This window comes from Lates calcarifer, linkage group LG16_LG22, assembly GCF_001640805.2.
Source record: "Lates calcarifer isolate ASB-BC8 linkage group LG16_LG22, TLL_Latcal_v3, whole genome shotgun sequence".
NCBI classification, from domain to species: Eukaryota; Metazoa; Chordata; class Actinopteri; family Centropomidae; genus Lates; species Lates calcarifer.
The window spans coordinates 12,019,731-12,039,557 of NC_066848.1; the positions used below are offsets into that span (position 1 = coordinate 12,019,731).

Here is a 19,827-nt window from a genome sequence, read left to right on the forward strand (position 1 = left end):
TACACTGTTTTGCACCACACAAAATATGTGTTCAAGACCACTCACTGTATGTATATACTTTGTTCCTTAACTGTGTGTGAGAGCACACGTGGCTGCTGCTTTGATGAGCAGTCAGCTCTGGCTGTGTGTGATGGATGGACGGACGCGGGGGGTCAGAGAGGGTCAGCCAACACGCCCTCGTACAGAGGGGGGCGGGGAAGGCTCACAAGGATGTCAGTCACAGTTTTCAATGCTACAGGACTAACACCAGTCTAAAGTAAAAGTGCTGCCACCCACGATAAAAAAAACTGTCTGCCGTGCAGGACAACAGGCTGAGTCCCAACTGCCAGCAGTCATTTACTGGTTGTTGCTTTTTACCTACTCTGACAGTTACACTGTTAAATGCTAACCACAGTATTCTCACCCAGATTTTGGACTTATTTGTTATGTGATGCATTAAAGGAATAGTTGAACACCTGAATCTCTGCATAACCCCCTCACAAAACCACAGCATGTCATGTTTATGCTTTGGTTTTTGTGCCAGTTAAACAAACAAGATATAACAGTCAGTTAGCATTACAGATGCTGGTAGATAGATTTTCGTTTCACAGAACCAGACTTGCTGTTATCCTCTGCTTCCAGTCTTTGTGCTTATCTAACCTAACTGTTGGCAGCAGCCTCATATTTGTGTGCGTAACATATGAGTGGTATAAATTTCTCTTAACCCAACATTTGATCCGATTGTGAACAGGTATAATAATGATACATACTGTACAGCATCAGTGGAGATTTTTTGTTGGTTGTCTAGCAGCTCTGTCTGGTGCTTTTCCCAGCCAGTTTCATTTAACTGTGTGTCATCTTCTGAGGGAAATACTGCCTACTTGGAATTGTGATTTTTGCACTGTGGTTTGTGAACTGCACAGTATCAGACTGAATAATAAGTGATTTGCACTTTGGGAGAGTCATACTAATCATCATCTGCACCTTCTGATGACAGCTAGCATCCACTAAACTCTTTTGCAAAATATCCTTGTGATATAAGTGAGCTCACTGCATTCTGATCACAGCAGTGTAAGGCGAAGTCTAGGTTACTGTATTACTGTATGCCAGTGGATCAGATTCATATTGCAGTGTCCTGCAGAAAGAAAATAGCCAACCAAAATCAGCCCAGTGAGGAGAAGAAGGAGAGAGACATTCTGGATCACCCTGTACCCCTCCCTCTATCGATTTCCGTGTCCCGTGTCCTGTGCTAAACACAGCACAATTGATAGAGAGACACTGCTCATACACACAGCCTGCATTACAAAGAGAGAGAGCAACAGAGAACACTTTTTTACTTTCCTTTTTTTCCCTTTTAGAAAGTCACATGATGCGACTTCCAGGGCCACCGCACCTAAAGTGTAGCAGCTAGGATTGTTGCACTGACATCTGCTGGTGTTATTAATCTAAATGAGTTGCTCTAAGCAGACAGACTGAATGATCATTTTACTGCTCTGTCCCCTTAAATATATTGAAATCCTTCTTCAGGCCACGCTTGACCCAGTTGGCCTCTTAAACTCCCATGACCCTCAGGGATTGAATGTTGTGGTCATGGCATTGTCATTGCCATAAACGGGAAGGATATGGCTGAGTTTTTGCTGCTGTCCCAGCTAAATTGAAAAAAGAACAACAAAACAAACAGGAAATTGTGAAGTAGTGGAATGTTAAAATATCTCAAAATAGAATTTTGCTTTTAAAGACATCCTGCAGGTGTAGCGGTTTGTCTTATATTGAGCATTTCATAGCGACAAAACACAGGTGGATTTCTTTACTCTCAACCCTCCCATTGCCTGTCTTGTTGCCATGTTTGGGGAGTACTGCTATTATGGATTTGGGCCTCCCCATTCAACAGCCTATTACTTTGTGTTGCCTGAGGGGCAGCTGGCTGTTTCAACATCTAATAGCCTTCTGTTTGCCAAGCAGAAATGCCAGGATCTGAAAGAACCATTACTCCAGTGGAGGAGGCTGTAATGTGTAATAACTTCTGTATTTGTGGAGGAGACTACACAGATTTAAGAAGCTATAAATGAAAATATCAGCAGCTTCATTGGTGAGCATGCCAGACACTGGCTAAACCAAATGTAAATCCCCTTCCACTCTCGTGCTCCCTCACAGTGCTTCACTTCTTTCTCCTCTTTCATCACCTCTCGTCCTCCTCCATGTCTGGATGGAGCATTTCGTCCGCTTGGCCTCATGTCAAAGGGCGATCGTGGAGGATTAGACTATCGTCCCCTAATTTTAACATGTTTACTGAGCCATCCATGAGCCCGTGTATGTTTAGTTTAGGCGCTCGTGTGCACGGTCGTGACCGTGTCCGCCTGCGTGTGTGTGTGTGTTGTGTGGAGACTGAGGGGGGTTCAGGGGGGACAGATGGTTCGTGGTCTGCTCTCGTCTGGTGCTCTCTGGCTGCCAAAGATCAGGCGAAAACAGTTACAGCATTCTTCACTTCATTCAGCGCTGCTCGACAGGCCAAAATAACAGCCCTCTTTCTGTTTTATAGATAGCTTTATGAGCTATCAAAATGTTATAGTAGAGGCTACAGAAATGACATTTACAGCAGATTTAGGTTTGTTTCACTGACAGACTATATTTGACAGCGAGTCCCTGGTTTTTGTCTTTGGCTCTTTGCTGTGGGAAATTTTTAGTTGGATGATTGCAACATAGTTTTTACTGGCAGAGAGGCATGTGTTTATGTACCAGCTTTCAAACTGCAAGAATTTGATGAAGTAAAAATATTTTATTGCATGTTGTTATATTTAATTCTAAAAACACAGATTGTCAGTATTTTATATTTTCTCTTGCTTTCATTTTAAGGTTTTGGAATTCTAGAGAGGTTAACTGCAAGAAAAAAATACAGATTTTTTTTTCCCATTATCACCAAAGTTTTGCACAAGTCTTTCTATGGTCACACCCCGGATACAGTTGGTGTTTTGCTGAATGTGAGAGCATTGAGCTAAATGTATTTCTCTGATGTGGTGCGTTTGTGAGAAGTGATAATGTGGACGAGATGCTTTTAGACTTGGCCTTTTCGCTCTCCATAAAGTCTGGAGAAGAGCCTCACTGTCTGCTGCAGGCGTCTCAGCGGAGCGATATATATCACCACCATACACACACTGCACCGTAGATGCACTACAGTGTATCTGGGGTAGATCCACACTCCTGCAAAACTGTAATCTACCCACTTAAATTTACTGACTTGATCACTGACTTAAATTATCTCGGTTTGTTAGTTAGAAAAGCTGATATTTCAAGATTCTCCTGGTTCTTGAAGACTATTTGAACTTTACGGCTGGTGAAGACACAGAGAAAGAGACACCAAGTTAGGCCTGTGGTGTGCTCAAAAAAAGTCATAGACACCAGTTGCCAATAAACAGGGCATTGGAAAGGGGAATGGACAGACAGACAGACAGACAGACAGGCTGGCTAAACATCAGGAGAGACACCTTCAAACTTCATTATGTAACTCTGAAAGTCATCTTGACTTGAATTTAACCATGCCCAGTTGAATTTAAGAGCCAGATGGACATTCAGTCTCTCACCCTGTACTCTCACTTACTGCAACCCAGCTGTGGTGCCGAGCCAGTGGAAAATATACAGTAGGACATGTAGAAGGCTAGAGGCATATGTGGATATTAGGGCAGTTTATAAATTTACACTGGCGTGGCACAATCTTTACCGGCTGAATAATAACATAATTTAGAGAAATTGTCTAGGCAAGACAAAGGGAAGAAAACATGACAAATGAGACAAGCTGACCAAGAAGAAGTGCATACAGTACATATGAATAGAGGCAGTGGAAAGATGGATGAGAGGGAGTAGAGACAGGAAAATTGGTAAAGATTTGATGGAGAGTGTGAGGGAGGAGGAAGAGGATGGGAGGAAAATATCTATATGGCCTAAAAGACCGAGGATGGAGAGGGAAAAAAAATTGAATTCTTAAAGCTTAAACGTCACTACTTCTTTTCCACCAGCAATTGATTTGAACAAGTTGAGGGGAGGAATGGAGTGACGCTCATCAGTAACGGATGTCTGCAGTTGATGAAGTGGTTTAATCATGCACCTTTGGAAACTGTTTTGAGAGAGACATGAGAGAGCCTTTTCTCTTGTCTCCTACATTAATAGAACAGCACAAAGGAAAGGGAAAGAAAGAGAATATCCTTCTGTTCTTTTTCCTTCTGTGGATCAGTGGCCGATCTAGCATCCTGGTAACAGATACCCCACAGCTTAAACTGCTTGAGGCTCCTTACAAACTGACACGGAGGAAAAAGTCAATCATCTGTTTAGATTAATTATGTTGTATCAGTTCAGGCTGCTCAAGTTTATATGACAAGAAAAAATTGATCTATGTTGCTTTTGCCTGATCAATTATCTCTCTCTGTGTAAAATGAGTGTGTGTGTTGTCATATGTGTGCTGTGTCGGCAAACAAGAATATAATCTCTCAGTAAAAAAACAAAACAGAACTTTTCTTCTTTTTCAGTATTGTGAATGGATTTTATCAGGTATGATTTAATATACATCACACAAACAGCCATCATATTTTCATTCTGTTGGACTACTTTGGATACTTTTAATGGGAAGAGGGGGAGGTAGGGACTGAGCTTTGTGATTAGGGGACTTGATGTTATCAACTTTATAAGCTTTAGTCTTCTCTAAAGTCTTTTCAATGGACTGACCTCTTTCTTTGTCACATTTTACCCACACACTCACTCACTGAAATCCATACATTTTAGTATCACATGTACCTCAGTGCTGTCTTCTATACAGCTGCACACACACATTTACAGTACACCTCTTCTCTAATTTCAGCTCCCGCAGCTCGTGTACACTACCTGCTGTTCACACCATATTATTTGGAATCGTAATTTCAGCCCGTCTACTGGTTAGTCATTTGCATTTTTATGTGCCACTACTGTATCACAGATTGGAAACTCACTCATAAGAAAATGTCTCTATAGAGAACTGCCTTTTTTGACACAAAAGGTGTTTTATGATGGTTTATGGACATCTCTTTAGTCATTACCTTGAGATAACTTCACCTCTCAGCTGTGTGGATTATTGAAATTTTTAGGCTAGTTGTAACCTGGATATCTGATTGGTAAAAGACATATTTTTATACTGTGTTAATAATTCCTACTTTGTGCTTTGGAACTCGTGACATTAAAGCTACATGTCTGTGTCTTATACTGATGACATTTTGGCAATGATTTGCAAAACTGCAAATAAAAGATAAGGATAAAAGAGGAAGAAAGAGAAGGGTATCAAACCAGAAAGTGCGGACTGAGAGAAACTGTTGGATCCTATGAGTCGGTAAAGTAAATCATATTATATATTATAACCTGTCCTGTGGTCATGTACTCTCATGACCAAGAGTGAGGCCTGTGATGTTTTGTACAGTTGTCATGCTGGAGGTTGTCCACCAGAGTCCAGTGTTTGACTGTTACACAGAGTCTGCTGCAGGTCAAACTGGGGCTAGAGGAGGAAAAGCAGAGATGAGAGGAGGAGGAGGAGGAGTTTAATGTCTCTGACATTGTTCCAGATTTAACCAAACTTTGATATGTTGTTTAGTTTTCTTTGGTTTCTGGTCCCTGTTAGGTCAGGAGCCCTGTCCTTCTATTTTCTGTCTTTGCTTCTGTTGCCATCAATGTGTCCTCTCCTGTTCTGTTTCTCTCTCACAATCTCTCATGTCTCTCATTTTCATCATTGATTACTTTGTGGTTTATTTTTTTTATCGATCTATGAACTGTTTGGTCTGTATTAAGTCAAGAAATAGCATAAAAATACCCAAAGTGTCAAAGCTAATGTCTTCTAATGTCTGCTTTTGTCCAACCAGCAGCGTTAAACCCACATATATTTAGTTTAGAATGACATATGACAAAGAAAAGCAGCAAATACTGCTGTTTCAGAACATGAAACCAGTGTATATTTGTCTTTTTTTCCCTTGAATAATCACTGAAATGATTAATTCACGATCAAAACAGATTACTTTTTGTCAGTCGACTAATTTACTTATTGGTTATCTCATCTATACTCTCACTCTTTTCTGCCTCTCTGACTGTCTTGCCTCACTCTCTGACTTTTCCCCTCTCAGCCCTGCCCAACCCCACTCTTCCACTTTCTTTCTGTCTCCCCCTGCCCTGTTTGTATTTGACTGTCTCACCCTTGCTCTTCTGGAGCTCTGTTTTATGGTGACTTGTTGGCGGGACAACTATTGATCAAGCATGGTGCACTAGTGTGTAGATTTCACCTGTGCAGCTGACTAGTCAGTTGGATGTAATCCAATGCGACATTCAAGTCTTCCCCACATCAGTGTCAGCATTATTGTCCCTGGTGCTAGACAGTACAGAGACAGGTGACTTCATGTGTGCAGCAGTAGTAGAGCAACATATGGTAAGATTGGAAATATATTTTTTTCAGTTTTTTCCGCTGTGTGTCACCTCAGCACACCTCCATCAGCCTCAAAACAAGTATGAAATAATAGGAATATAGTTTATTAATATAGATTAAAATATATTTCATAGATATTTTACATTGTAGGGGTTTTCTAATAAAGTAATAACTTGATAATGAATCTGGAGAGCATGCATGGTGGTGGTGTGTGATGATGTCTGAGGTTTGCTTATTCAGTTCCCTCCCTCCTCTCCTCCTCTTTCTCAGTTTCCTGCCCTTCCTCTCTGCCTTCTTAGCCCCCTCCCTCGCTTCCTCCTCTTCTGCCCCTCCCTCCCCAGCGGTTTCATGTCCCAGGTGACAGAGAGGAGCTGTGCCCTTGAGCGAGCTCCATGCAGCAAGAGCAGTAAATATCTGTCTGCTGTGTGTGTGTGTTGTAGCTTCTCTACAGATACTGAGGATTCTCTCCAGAATAGGGATGGTGTGATATTTTACAGCTCCTCTGAGATGGCTGAGCTTGGCTATTATGTTTATGAAAGTGGGAAAGGAAAGCCAGCCAGGAGACAATTGGATTTGCCCACAGCTATGTCTATTCCCTTTGAATATATAAGCATATCTGTTTTTTTAAGGTTGGATGCCACAAGCATAATACAGTTCTGGAGCAAAGCTCTACTTCCAAGAAATATTATAATGCTTTTAATTGGTGATCTGTGGTATAAGTTATTGTACGTTGATCGTATTTTGGCCAACTGGTGAGAGATAGTCAGTATATCTTGATATAAGAACTAATATTGTCTTGGATTTAGTTATTGTAAATATGCAATAATTGTAAATAATTCTTCTTATGTGGTTCACTTTCACATTGCACATTATTTTCTGAAGTGGACTCATTTTCAGTGTCGCTTACTGCTTATTCCCATCTAGTGATTTTATCTATAAATGGTTTCTCAAGGAACCTATGTACTCATACTGTATACTGTGACTGTGAAGATTTTATTCAAATCAACCATCTCTCAGTTTTACACATTTGACTTCCTGCTAATTATAGAATTTCAATGCTCAAATACAAAAGTACTGTAAATACACAAATACAATGTGAAATGCCACAGTTAGAATGATAATGTATCAAGCCATTTTGTGCGTGTGATTATTGACAGGCAGTGACATAAGACTAAGACACAACTGTGTCAAAAGAGATAATTTTCCATAAGTGGGCTTGACTCCCTTCCTCTTCTGTTGTAACCTCCCCCGTAGCCATGGCAACCCTGCCGTTTCCATGCTGCTCGCTGCAGTGTTAGCGCGAAGGGGCCTGTGATCCACCAATCACATGTTCAACTCGCCTCTTCTGGTCCAGAGCATCTGTCACTCCCTCTGTCAGCTCTCACGTACACCACTCTCTGTCTCGCTCTCCTTTTGAATCTCCCTGTCTCTCGTCGACCGTCTCTAACTCTCTTTGTCTTTCATCCGAAAGCTGATAGCACTGGAAAATACCCATAATGCAAGTGGTGCCATTCCTTTGGAATGGTGACAGAATGTGAAAGCAGCGGCTGAGGGATGGATGAGGTTCATGTGACTGCCTGTGTGAACGTGTACATTAGTGTTTTTGATATTACAGGCAGTGCTGCCAGGACGGCCGCTATAAATAACACGTATGGGTGTGATGCTGATGAGCTGTGCTTATCGTTTATTATCAAAATGCTGCAGGCAGACAGGAAAGAGTGGCCACAGAGCGGTGTGTCCCAGGGATTTTCCATTTGCTAGACGTTAATGATGGGAGTATTTGTTTACTCATCTGTGGAGAGTGGCTTTTCACTAACAACAAACATATGTATTAGCCAAGCATCCGTAGGAACTGTGTTTACATTCAGCAATACTGCACCACAGTAAAGGTGTAGAGGTCGAGGTGGTCATGATGTTGTGTTCATTTGCCAAACCATTCTTAACCATAGATAATTTACCATAACTGTGAAATCTCCTTAAATTTAACACTGTACTTGAGTATTCACAGGATAATGATATTCAGTTTTTTTTTTGTTTGTTTGTTTTTTTTATCTAATGATAAAACTAATGATGTACTAACAGATATTTTCTGTATATAGTTCATTGCTCAAAGCCATAGACCTCCACAGTTGTCCAAAAACTATTAAAAGCACATTAGTAAGCCACACTGTTGCACTGGGTGACTGAGATTTTATTTTGAGACAATCCCACGTAAACTGTTCAGCTACTGTAAATACACTACATGCTATCACATCAAATAGTCCCAGCAAATGCACTTTTTACTCCTGTTTTTTAACCAGTGGACTTAGAGCAGAGTGCAACAGATAGGATAAGAATGTGCGAAAAGATGGGGAGATGGGCTACTACATTGTTTTGTTTTGTTTTGTTTTGTTTGTTTTTTGGGGGGGGGGGTGGATTTGTTGACAGATAGAAAAGTACAGGATAAAACCTGACTTAAATACAGAATAAAACTGAGATACCATTTAGTTCCTCAAACATGAAAATAAAAGCTTTCGGGTGCTTCACAATTGTAGGTGGTCCTCCAAGATAAGATTATCTGATCCCGTACCACCTACAGGTGTAATAACCCGAGATCAAACATATAATATGGATACGCTAGTTACACTGCATGCTACACTACCAACCTCAACTGCCTTGCCTCATCTGCTCACATAGATAGTGATCAGATCCAAGCCCCTTATGTACATTTTCCAGGAGAGCAGTGCAGTGATTGGTGAGGAGAAATCAGTGGGGGTGAGCTTTTCACTTCTCATCCCCAGTTCCCACTCAGCTGACTGCAGTGGGGTGTGTCTGCTGAGGGGTGAGAGGTGGGAGGACAGAGGGTGTCCCTAATACCAAGGGAAAAGCCCCTAATCCTCTGGTAAAGTGTCCCCATTGACTGTTAGGAGGGCCCCACTGGTCCACTTGCCCCCCAAAATAGCGTCTGGTGTTATTGTTGTTGTTCTCTGCTGTTATTCAACTCATAAACTCCCCTAGTAGACACACATGGAACAACACTACACTGCAAGCCCCTCATGTACTGAGACCTTCCTGGTTCACTCCAGCTGGGTAGAGCAAGCCCAGCCTAGACACACTCTAACGCTGTTCTTTGTTAGGGGGGGAAAAAGCTGATAAGCAGGATGACAATAAAGAGCCGTGTGCTGGCAGAGGCTGAGGGAGGCAGAGGGGGAGTGAGCCAGAAAGAATGAGTGGGAGGGAAACAGGGAGAGTGGGTGGGATAACATGAGAGGGGAGAAGGGTGGTGTGTGTGTGTGGGGTGGGTGACATATCCCACTCGAGTCATTTTCGCTAAAGTATTTGTTTCAGCTGCTATTTTCAGTTCAGCCCCTCTCCCCGCTTACCTCCCCAACCTTGGATATCAAGATCACACTCAAAGCCGCCGCCGCCGCCACCACCACCCCCCGACCACCCCACCACCACTACTACCCCTACCCCACCCCTCAGACTAAATGAAGGTGAGGAAGAAAAGGAAGGAGGCAGAGAGGGAGGGAGAAACCTCAGCTATTATGGTAAGTCAGGGTGCTCCTCCTGCACCCTCCCCATCCGAAGGTGCTTTCTGGGGCAGGGGCCAGCTTCTGTGAGGCAGCAGGGATTTACCCTCGTTGACACATTTTTAAAAAAAAGAGAGAGAGAGAGAGATAGAGAGGGGGACAGGGGAGGGAGAGAGGCAGCAGAGGGGATTTGGCGTGTGTCCTTTCTGCAGCGTGAAAGACTGCAAGACGCTCAGCGCTTTGTTTACTCACCACCGCAGAGTTAGATAGACCCCCACTCATTTCTTTCCTCCCACCATCCCTCTATCCGGTGCAGGCCATCGACCAGACAGCGGAAGGAGCTGTTGTATCCTCCAGTGCTAGCATCTCTTGATGTGCTCTGAGATATATATATATATATATATTTTACTCTGTTACCTGAGCCAATGGCATGTTGCTCTTTCCTCTGAGTGGGATGGATGCCCATGAGGTTAAGATAAGGACAGAGCTGACTGACTTGACTGACTGAATAGATGACTGGTTGGCTGTTGGCTGCTTGGCTCAGTGAGCTCAGGTTTCACTCCTCTTCATACAGAGGAGAGAAAGAAAGGGGGAAAGAAAGGAGAACATGGCTGTTGAAGAGGGTGCTGTCTTCCTAACACAAGTGAGTAGAGCAAATATTTGGATTCACTCTTACATTTTTAATGTGTCTTTTTATTCCTGAATACGTTTGATTTGTGTTGTGATATGGCGATGTGAGTGAGCTTATTGACTGTCTCAGAGGTTGATGTAGTGAATTCAGCAGTGCACCATACCACTAGAATGAAGTAGTCCTCTATCATGCATTATGACTGATCGGGTGTTAGGGTGTGTATGAACTTGGAAAGTCAGCTGATCTGCTGCACTCAGATGAACAGTGCTTGAAATGGGGAGTGTTTGATACTGCATTACAATAATATACAGGATTTTTTCAGCACACATTAGGATATTTGGTGCCTAGTCTGGTAGTTGCACCTGCATATCCAGAATGTACAGCGTGCATTCATGTTGTTTATATGATTTTACTTTAAGGGAATAGTTTGACATTTTGGGAAATGTGCTTATTTGTGTTCCCCAAACAAGATATAACATGATTGTTGAGCTGTAGAAGTGCTAATAGGCTTTCTTTTCTTTTTTCTTTTTCTTAATGCTAAGCTAAGCTTGCCAACTCCCAGCTCTAGCCTTATACTTTGCATACAGGCATGAGAGTTTTTACAATATCTAACTGTCAACAAGAAAGTGAATAAACTGTGTTCCCCAAAATGTCAATCATATTCCTTTAAGATAGAAGCAAGACTTTGAGGAATTCATCACCAGTAAGCTCTTAACACACTGAAGCATGCACTGCATATGTCTGGTAACTCTGTGTTCTATTAGAGACAGTGAAACATGTGAAAATACTGAGCTGAATCACAAACAAAGCTTGTGTAGAATTTGATGAATGCAGTATGAGTTTCTTTCTCAGTAAAGCTCTCATTCGGTGGAGATAGTTGTCTGTGAGAAACTTTTATTTATTTTTATCTTTTTAACTGTGAAAGACTTAATGGAACCAGAAAATATTTACCCACACACATTCATTCATTCATTCATTCATTTACTTCCTTACTCGCACTGTAATTCACAATCATTCCTCCAAGTGACCATTAGGAGGCAGGACACTGTCTACACATGGCACATTAAATCACTCGACTCCTGCTTGTAGTGCTCCTGAAACGTGTAGTGCTTCTCAATAGAGAGATGTATTAGAGTGATGTTGCTGCTTACGATAACAGCATATGATATTTACAGCCACAAGAACTGTGAAGCAGATGTTGATGCACTGAACACACAGAACATTTTGTACACTTGAAATCTGAGGAGGGTCTAAAATGTAAACACTCCTGTTATAGATTTCCATTCATTGTGTTGTCAATAACATGCTTTCCATCCATATCTCTCCAAAGCTTAATAATGATTTTCTGGCATGAGCATGTTGATAGTGAAATGGGGGCATTAATTCAGCGATAGCGTTTTCTATTTTTAGCCTCAAAAAGAAAGAGAGAAATCAGGATACTATGAGGGGCTGAGCAGGGCAGAGGACTGAGGAAGTATGAGAGTTGAAAGATGAGAGAAATGGATGCAGTTGTTGGTGGGGATGAGGCTCGTTGGCGGCGGCGGCTGTTGTGGCCCACCGCTGGACGCCCCTGGCTTTGTACTCATAGAGCTGTGGAGCGCTGAGTGTTTTGTGCTGTCAGGAGAGCAGGGGATAAAGTGGAACAATACAGTCGCTGCTGGTCTGGCTCTCCTCTTCTAAGCTCGCTCAGTAACCCCTAGAGTCTACAGTGATGACATCAACATGCCCTGTGCGTCTGTGTTTGTGTGTACATATTTTTACCTGCATGTGAACAATGCACAAAAGTGTGTGTACATGTGACATGTACGTACTCACGTATCCCCTTCTGATACGTAGCTGCAGTGCAAAACGCTGTGCAACTTTTCTGTATTCGTTACATGGTCGGGTGCCGAGTGCCAGGCTGACATCATTGCAGTCTGGCACCCCGGGGCTATCAGTCTTTATACAACTAATATCCTCTATCCATTTAGACTATCGCTGTGTTGATGTCATGAGGAGAAGAAGTGCCAAGTACAGATTCAGCAGAATGAAAACAAATGCTCTCCAGCTCCAAACTGTCATGAATCTCCATCTCCAGCCACCCAAAACCTGACTGCTCTGGCTCTATTTGAGATCATGACAGATTCCACATACTACATGTAGTATGTTGTATACTTTATCAAGGGTTTGCCCTCTGTTGATGTTGCAGGCTGAGCTTTAATGTGTAGCACATCCCCAACAATTTTCACGATAAGAAACAGATACAGTAATCTGATGAAACCTACATATTACAGCCCTTTAACTGGCAATACTTAGGCTTCACTGTGTATTTGAGTTTTTCCTCTCCCTATTAATGAGCATTTCAAGACACCAGTCAGTTACCAGAGGGCATTTTTAATTAGAACTGAGATGATTAATTGTCATTTTTTACAGCAACTTACCCAGAAATTAGCTGCATTTTTGACTTTGTGAGACTGTAATTGGGAATGATGGTGTAATTCACAGCTATTCCAGTTATCACTTGTATGTCAGATTTCTCTCTCCGTCTCTCTCTCTCTCTCTCATCCTCTCTCTTCTATCTAACATTAGATTAATGCTTTCCTTCAGGCTTAACCTAGTCTTTAATGGCCCCATTTTCTTTGAACCTCTGATCTGTGGAGGGCTTAATGATATTTCTCTTACTAATCTCTCGCCCTGTCCTCTGTAATGCTTCATTCACAAAGACTTCAAGATCCGTCATGTTGGACGTAGATGGGACGTGGATGGTGGGTTGGACATGTTGGTCACTGGTTTTCACTGCAGGCATTAAGGGATAAAATGACGAGAGCGCTGAATAGTGACTTATGGATGAAGACGACTTAATCTGTTGGCACTTTAGCTTGGGCAGATGTGGAAGGAGAAGCCAAGAGCACTGTGGAATATTTAAAAGATCATTGCCAAATGGTAACCTTTGAAAACTAAATGTGTACTTTAAAACCTTAAATTTAAAAATACTCTTAGACTTCTGCATTTTTAGAGATGCACTGTATCTTTCTCTAAAGTGATAGCATGTATGTAGGGGTTTCTGAAACATCTGCCAGCACAAACTAACCATCTCCATTAATACTAACATCTGTATTGGATATTATGTATGACTTATATAATGTATAATGGTGTAAATCACTGAGTGGTTGTAACGCATACTGCCTGTCCGCAGCAGAGTAACCCATGTGTTTTCATGTCAGAGGTTTTAGAGCAGGACCAGCATTTGGTGACACTCAACAAAGCCTGAGAGTCATGGTCGCACAGTCAGTCATGCTGTACGCGGCGTGGCACACACTGAGGACACATGCTGATTATGTAAGATACAGGACAACTGTTGGGATGTGTACCAGTGTGGAGGCATTTGCAGACACACACATGCGGCACAGATATTATATTACGTGGATATAACTTGACTTGAATAATTCATGATGAAGCTGGGACTGATGGTGACATTCTGAGTGAAACATTAGGGTCATCTCAAAGTTGGACTTTTGAGCATATGGAACACTTAAAAGCTACAATGTTGACCCAAGTGCAGGGAGGGGAGAATACAATAAGATAAATACCAGAAAAATCTGAAAGACATAAAAGATGAATACAAAAATGTAAAATGTGCATATAAAAGAAAATATATCCAGCACTACTGGATTTATTGGTGTGTTTTTGATTTGCATCGTCCCTTGATCCATCTAATTAGTTTGCTAACTGACATCCAGAATAATAAAAACATAGCGCAATCTGGTACATGAGCAAATGAGTTCTGCTACAGAGTGTCCATTTGCATATCTACACTGTTCCTAAAACTTTTTGTAGTTAGTCAACAGGAGATTCAGGCTGCTGTACTGGATGTTTATGAGTTTTCACAGTCAATGGCCTATTTCACTGCACAGTGCAGCTGCTTTCAGGGACTTGATTATTTACAGCAGCCTCCTTGCTTTTAACATGTTCCTTTAAACCTTTTACACTTTATAATGTCACCTCCATATGTCTACTTCTGAATGGTGGCGATTTACAGTATTTTCTGTAATGGTTCTTGACCCATGGTTCATATTTGTCGCTCAGTGATCGTGCTGGCTCAGGCTCTCTGATAGTCTGTCCTGTGACTTTTCTCAAGGCCACAAGAACAGAAATATCATTAGTAGTTCACTGCTATCAAACAGTCCTCTGGGAGTTGGGGGTTATGGAAAAAGGAAGAAGACATTTCTAGTGGTGAGCTGATTTCTTTTAGAGATACGAGCTTTAGCTTAATGGTCTCCCAGGAAATGACTTGGTTTCCAGTTAACATCAGTTCATCTGCCATTATTTTGTTTGTCTTCATATGTATGCATGAGCACACACAGACAAATATTTTCCTCTCACGGTTTTATACAGCATATCAGTGGAATAATCTGATGCTGAATGTCTCACATTTTGGCTTTGGGTCAGATCCCTCTGTGTTCGTCAGAGTTATTTCTGGAAAAGCACGGCCAAGGGGGAGGTGGAGAGCACAATGTTGGATAACTGCTCGTACCGGTCGGCCCTGCTGAGTTTATCCTAAGTGTCTCTGGACACAAGGCTAAATTTAGCAGGTCTGGGCTTTTGATAATTCAGGGGAATTTGGTTTTTGAGCCTCTATTATAGAACAGCACTTCACAGCTTCTCTCTCTCCTGCTCTCAGCAGCTCCAGTGCTGAGTTTTACAAAATGCTCTTTGCAAGGCTGCTACGAAGAAGGCAGAGAAAATGTGCAGAGTTTGCTGTGTGTCATTTTATGTCAAACCAAATGTCCTAGGAGCTAACATGAACACAGAAAAGAAACACAGCCTGCCTCTCTTCTTCTCTCTCTCCTCAGCTTTCTCCATCTCTTTTTCTTTGTGTACCCTCATCGTTCTTTCGATCTCTCCCCCTCCCTCTCTCCTCCTCTCACACACATGCACGCCACATTTGTTATAGGGGCAAAAGAATGCTTGCCTCATCATTTTATTTTGGTGTGCAAAGCCCTATTTCTGTAGTGAAATAAAGGACAGCCAAGCAGAATAGAGGATGCTCTGCTTCTTGTAGCACAGCGACGTAGACTCATAACCGCTTTGCTGGTGGATTCAGAAGAGATTTCTGTGGAAGAGAGGAGGTATCTGTAGCAGCTGTAAGGGCCACCCGGTCACTGAACTTCCTACCTTTGGGAATCAGAGACATTTGGATTTAACAAAGCTGAAATAACAGTTCGGTGGGATCTGATGGATGATGGAGGATGACTTAAATTGCTGGGATGATACACTGTGGCTCTGTTTGCTTTCTCATGGATTTACTTTTTCAGATGTTTGAGTTTTAGCTGACTTATAGCCTGGTTTTAATGGGACAATGGACTCACTGTGTGCGTCGATGTTGGCTTTGCTTTTACCCCCGTTAAGATGTGTTTCGGATGTCTGAGAAATTATGACAGAGTTCTACCTGGTACAGTAAAACTTGGGCATTTGTATGTGCTTTTGTTCTCCTGTGCGCATAATTGTAACAGTCTGATAATTTGATGCAGATAAGCATGTGGCCAGTGTCTGACCTGACATACTCACCTCCTCTGTCTTTCTCTCTCTGTCTTCTCTGCCTCTCTTTTGCTCTCCTTGTTTTCTCCTCTCCAGTCTGACAGTAATGCCAGTTACCTGCGAGCTGCCCGGGCAGGGAACCTTGAAAAGGTCCTTGACTACCTCAAGTCTGGGGTGGAAATCAACATTTGCAATCAGGTACATTTTCTGAGACTATTATTAAGAAACAATGCTTATGTGAATGTTTGTCCATCTTGGGGTTGAAGAAGAATATTAGGTTATTCTTTCCTACATACATAACATACTGCTGTATCAGCTAAATTCCAAATGAGCACCTCAAGGGCTCATGTCTAACTGTATAAGCAGAATTTAAATATTTTTAAATATTTTATGATTTTAACTCATCCCATTGAACACAATTCCTATTCTATGTCAAAGTATATTTTATTGCATGAACAACACTAACTCTGCTAAATATGTTTCTTTCTCAGAATGGTCTGAACGCTCTTCATCTAGCCTCCAAAGAGGGGCATGTAGAGGTTGTTGCTGAGCTGCTGAAGCTTGGAGCCACTGTGGATGCAGCCACAAAGGTAAGACCCACCCCGTCACCTATTGCAGCTCAGCTGATGTTACTGAGGACTATATTTGGATCCAGCTGAAAACATGGCTGCAGCGTAGGATTAAACAGCGTCCTGTTACAGTATGACTACTGCGAATGTACAACCTTCATTAGGGTTTAATATTGGATCAATATTTAATGATCCCTGTGGGGATCGCCACTGGAAATAGTGGAGAATTGAGGAAGCAAAATAAAATATATGTCAGATTGAAGCAAAATGAGTTCAGTATAATTTCACCAGCAGAATGTTAATTAATTGGAATTGTATGTAATAAAAAACAAGGTAGGTAGCTGTAGTGATATACTGTGTACAATATAATATCATATAGTAAAATATGTCAGGGGAGGGTTCTCCTCCTTTGAAACATCTTTACTCTGATGCTAAAAGGAGCTGAGAGGGAGAGCCACTGAAAACATGATCCAGATTTGCACCCAGAAGGCTTTCACTCCCATTTAGTCGTCTCGTTCAGCTCCTCCGCCACAGGCCACATGCCTGGTGCTGACATAAACACAGGACACAATGAAATATTCAAGATCAAGGAGAAAATCTCCCCAATTAAAGCATCTCTTTATTGTGACCCTGAGGGTGCTGAAGGATTAGCTTGAGATCTTGGGAATCCACTGCCTGCACCCTAATGGCTATCAATTTGTATTTTATGTCAGGGAGGCAGTGCTATGGTGGCTACCTAGATTTAGAAGCACAGAGTGTTTCAGTCAGGCTGTGTGGGTGTTTGATACTTAAGTTAATTGTGTATCCGCCCCTCTAATGTCGTGCTGCTCTTGTTGTGGGAGAATTAAACAGGAGGCCTTTTCCTCGGTTCATTAGCCCCTTAGCAGCTCTGTGACAAATGCTGCCCTTGTGAAGCTTACAGTGTTGAGACTGTCAAAGAGATGTTGATTTTCATCCTGGGGCTGTTTTACTGTATTGCACTAGATTTTGTGACGCTTTGACTGTTCAGTTTGAAACAGTCAGAGAGAGATGGTTTAACCTAATTGTTTAGTCTGAATAAGGTTTCACTGGACCACTAAGATGATGTGTTTATGATGTGTTAATGGTGCAAACCTATCTCTTAGAAGTTACTTTTATATACTTCTAATTTGTTTTGCCAGAGATGTTTTTGATGGAAATTGGAAATGGTTTTCCACCTTGAATTGCTAGAATTGCTACGGTTTTGTTCTAACAAGCAAGTCATTTTGAGGTTATTGGTGTGGGTGACGGGCATACTCAGCACAGATGGTGGTTTTGAATCAATGTTAATTAATTAATGTTTTGTCTTGTGCTCTAAAATGCTACTGACTTTTTCAGCATTTAATCGAGAATATGATCTTTCTCTAACTTTAAACACTAAAGTACTTTCTGTGCCTAAATATAACCATGTAAAAGTTTAATCATGCTTTAGATGCTTTGAGCAGATATGGTTTTACAAGAGTGGATATTGTTTGGAAAACAAATGAAACATGTCGCTAGTGAGCACTTTGCAAATTACCGTGTGGATTATCGTGCTGTGCTGGTGTTTAGAGGTTTAATGGTGCAAAAGAATGCAGTCAGCATCTCAACAACGCTAAACATGCTAGTGCCAAAAATTACATAAGAGTCGAATTAACAATGCTCTTACAAAAATCTGAAACTTTTAAGCTTCATGAAGGTAGTATATTGTATATTGCAGAGCTGTTGCATTAGACTTCACTATATTGCACTGGTGTTCATGATGTTGTGTCCACCCCCCTGAAGAGAAAGATGCATGTATCCTAGTGTTTCCCTAAATATTTATTATTAAAGGCTCAGATGAGTGGAATTTTTACAAACCAAAATACAGCACAATAAAGTTACTGTGGAAACAGTCCAATGAATATTATCGTGTAAGTATGTGTGTCTGCACAGTGGCCTGTAAGTGTTTAACATAAAGCATAATCTGTGTTGATAGCCTGTCAACTGTGATTAAGTAAGGGTATTTCAGTCTATGATTCAGATTACAAACTAATATTAGAATTGGCCTAAGTGTCTTGAGACAGTTGTGTCTCTCTCTTTATTAATCTGTTGTGGCCTCAGCAGACATAGCTGTAGTTTACAGTACATGTGACAGGTGATCACTATTGCGCAATAGCACTTAGCCCAGTATCACACGACCAGGAGGGAGGCTGGGGGTTAACTCTGCCTTCACAATGACCTGTACAGGTTCATAAAAAGCCTCCTGTTATCCTGCCTTTATTTATGGCAGATCTCAGTTATGTGTGGGACGTAGGGCATCGGAAGTGACACATTGTTGGCAGTGCAGGCAGGGTGGTGGGGAACCTGAGCCGTACAAAAGTGTGGCTGGTGTGAGGGGATTCACGGGGGGCAAATGGATTTATACAGACTTTAAGGACAAACAGTCACACACACACACGCAAAAGCAGTGTGCTGGGACAGGTGGGACAGAGCTTAATGCACATTCCTGTGGTTGTTCCAATGTAATCCAGAAAGGAAACACCGCTCTGCACATAGCCTCGCTGGCTGGCCAAACGGAAGTCGTCAAAGAGCTGGTCACCAATGGAGCCAATGTCAACGCACAATCTCAGGTGGGTTACACTCAACATGCATAACATTAATGTTAAAACGACAGTAAGGTCCTGTTGGTCTACATTTAGGATGTGAAGCAACTTAATGCAATTGCACTCCAGTGATGCACACATTTGTTTGGTTGATAATGTATCATGAAGTCAATGACATTGAGGGAATCACTCGGTGCAAACATCCTGGCTGACAGAATCTGGCATCACGCCAACTAGGCCTCTGCCTCTCACGGAAACTGCTGTCTTTGCATGTTGCATTTAACTCTATCAGATCAAGGTGAGAGGAAAGATTTCAAACACCTCATTTCTCTCTGGTCTTATCAAACCCTGAAAAAGCCACTAGAGATGTAACAGCAAGACGGAAGTCTAAGATTTTACCTGAACATTTTGTTTTGTCGATGAAATTTTTTTGTCTTGGTAATCGTTCTCAAGATGCCCATTGATATCATTTGATAGTGTGAGTATCACTGGAGGAAAAAGCCTGCACTGTTCAGATAATGAAAAACACATCCAAAATCAAATTTAAAGGAACTGAGTACATGAAAATATCAGTCCATTTTTAGTAAGTACCAGTAAAGTTTGCCTCTTTTAA

The 19,827-nt window shown here is 41.7% G+C and overlaps 1 protein-coding gene across 1 annotated transcript in view; it reads left to right on the forward strand.

The window, feature by feature from the left end:
• LOC108897297 (ankyrin-3-like) overlaps nucleotides 1-19,827 on the forward strand; it is a 93,811-nt gene that overhangs the window by 15,712 nt on the left and 58,272 nt on the right. The window contains 3 exon segments of the mRNA XM_051076931.1: nucleotides 16,160-16,261; nucleotides 16,555-16,653; nucleotides 19,143-19,241. Of these exon segments, the coding sequence (XP_050932888.1) occupies nucleotides 16,160-16,261; nucleotides 16,555-16,653; nucleotides 19,143-19,241 (300 nt within the window).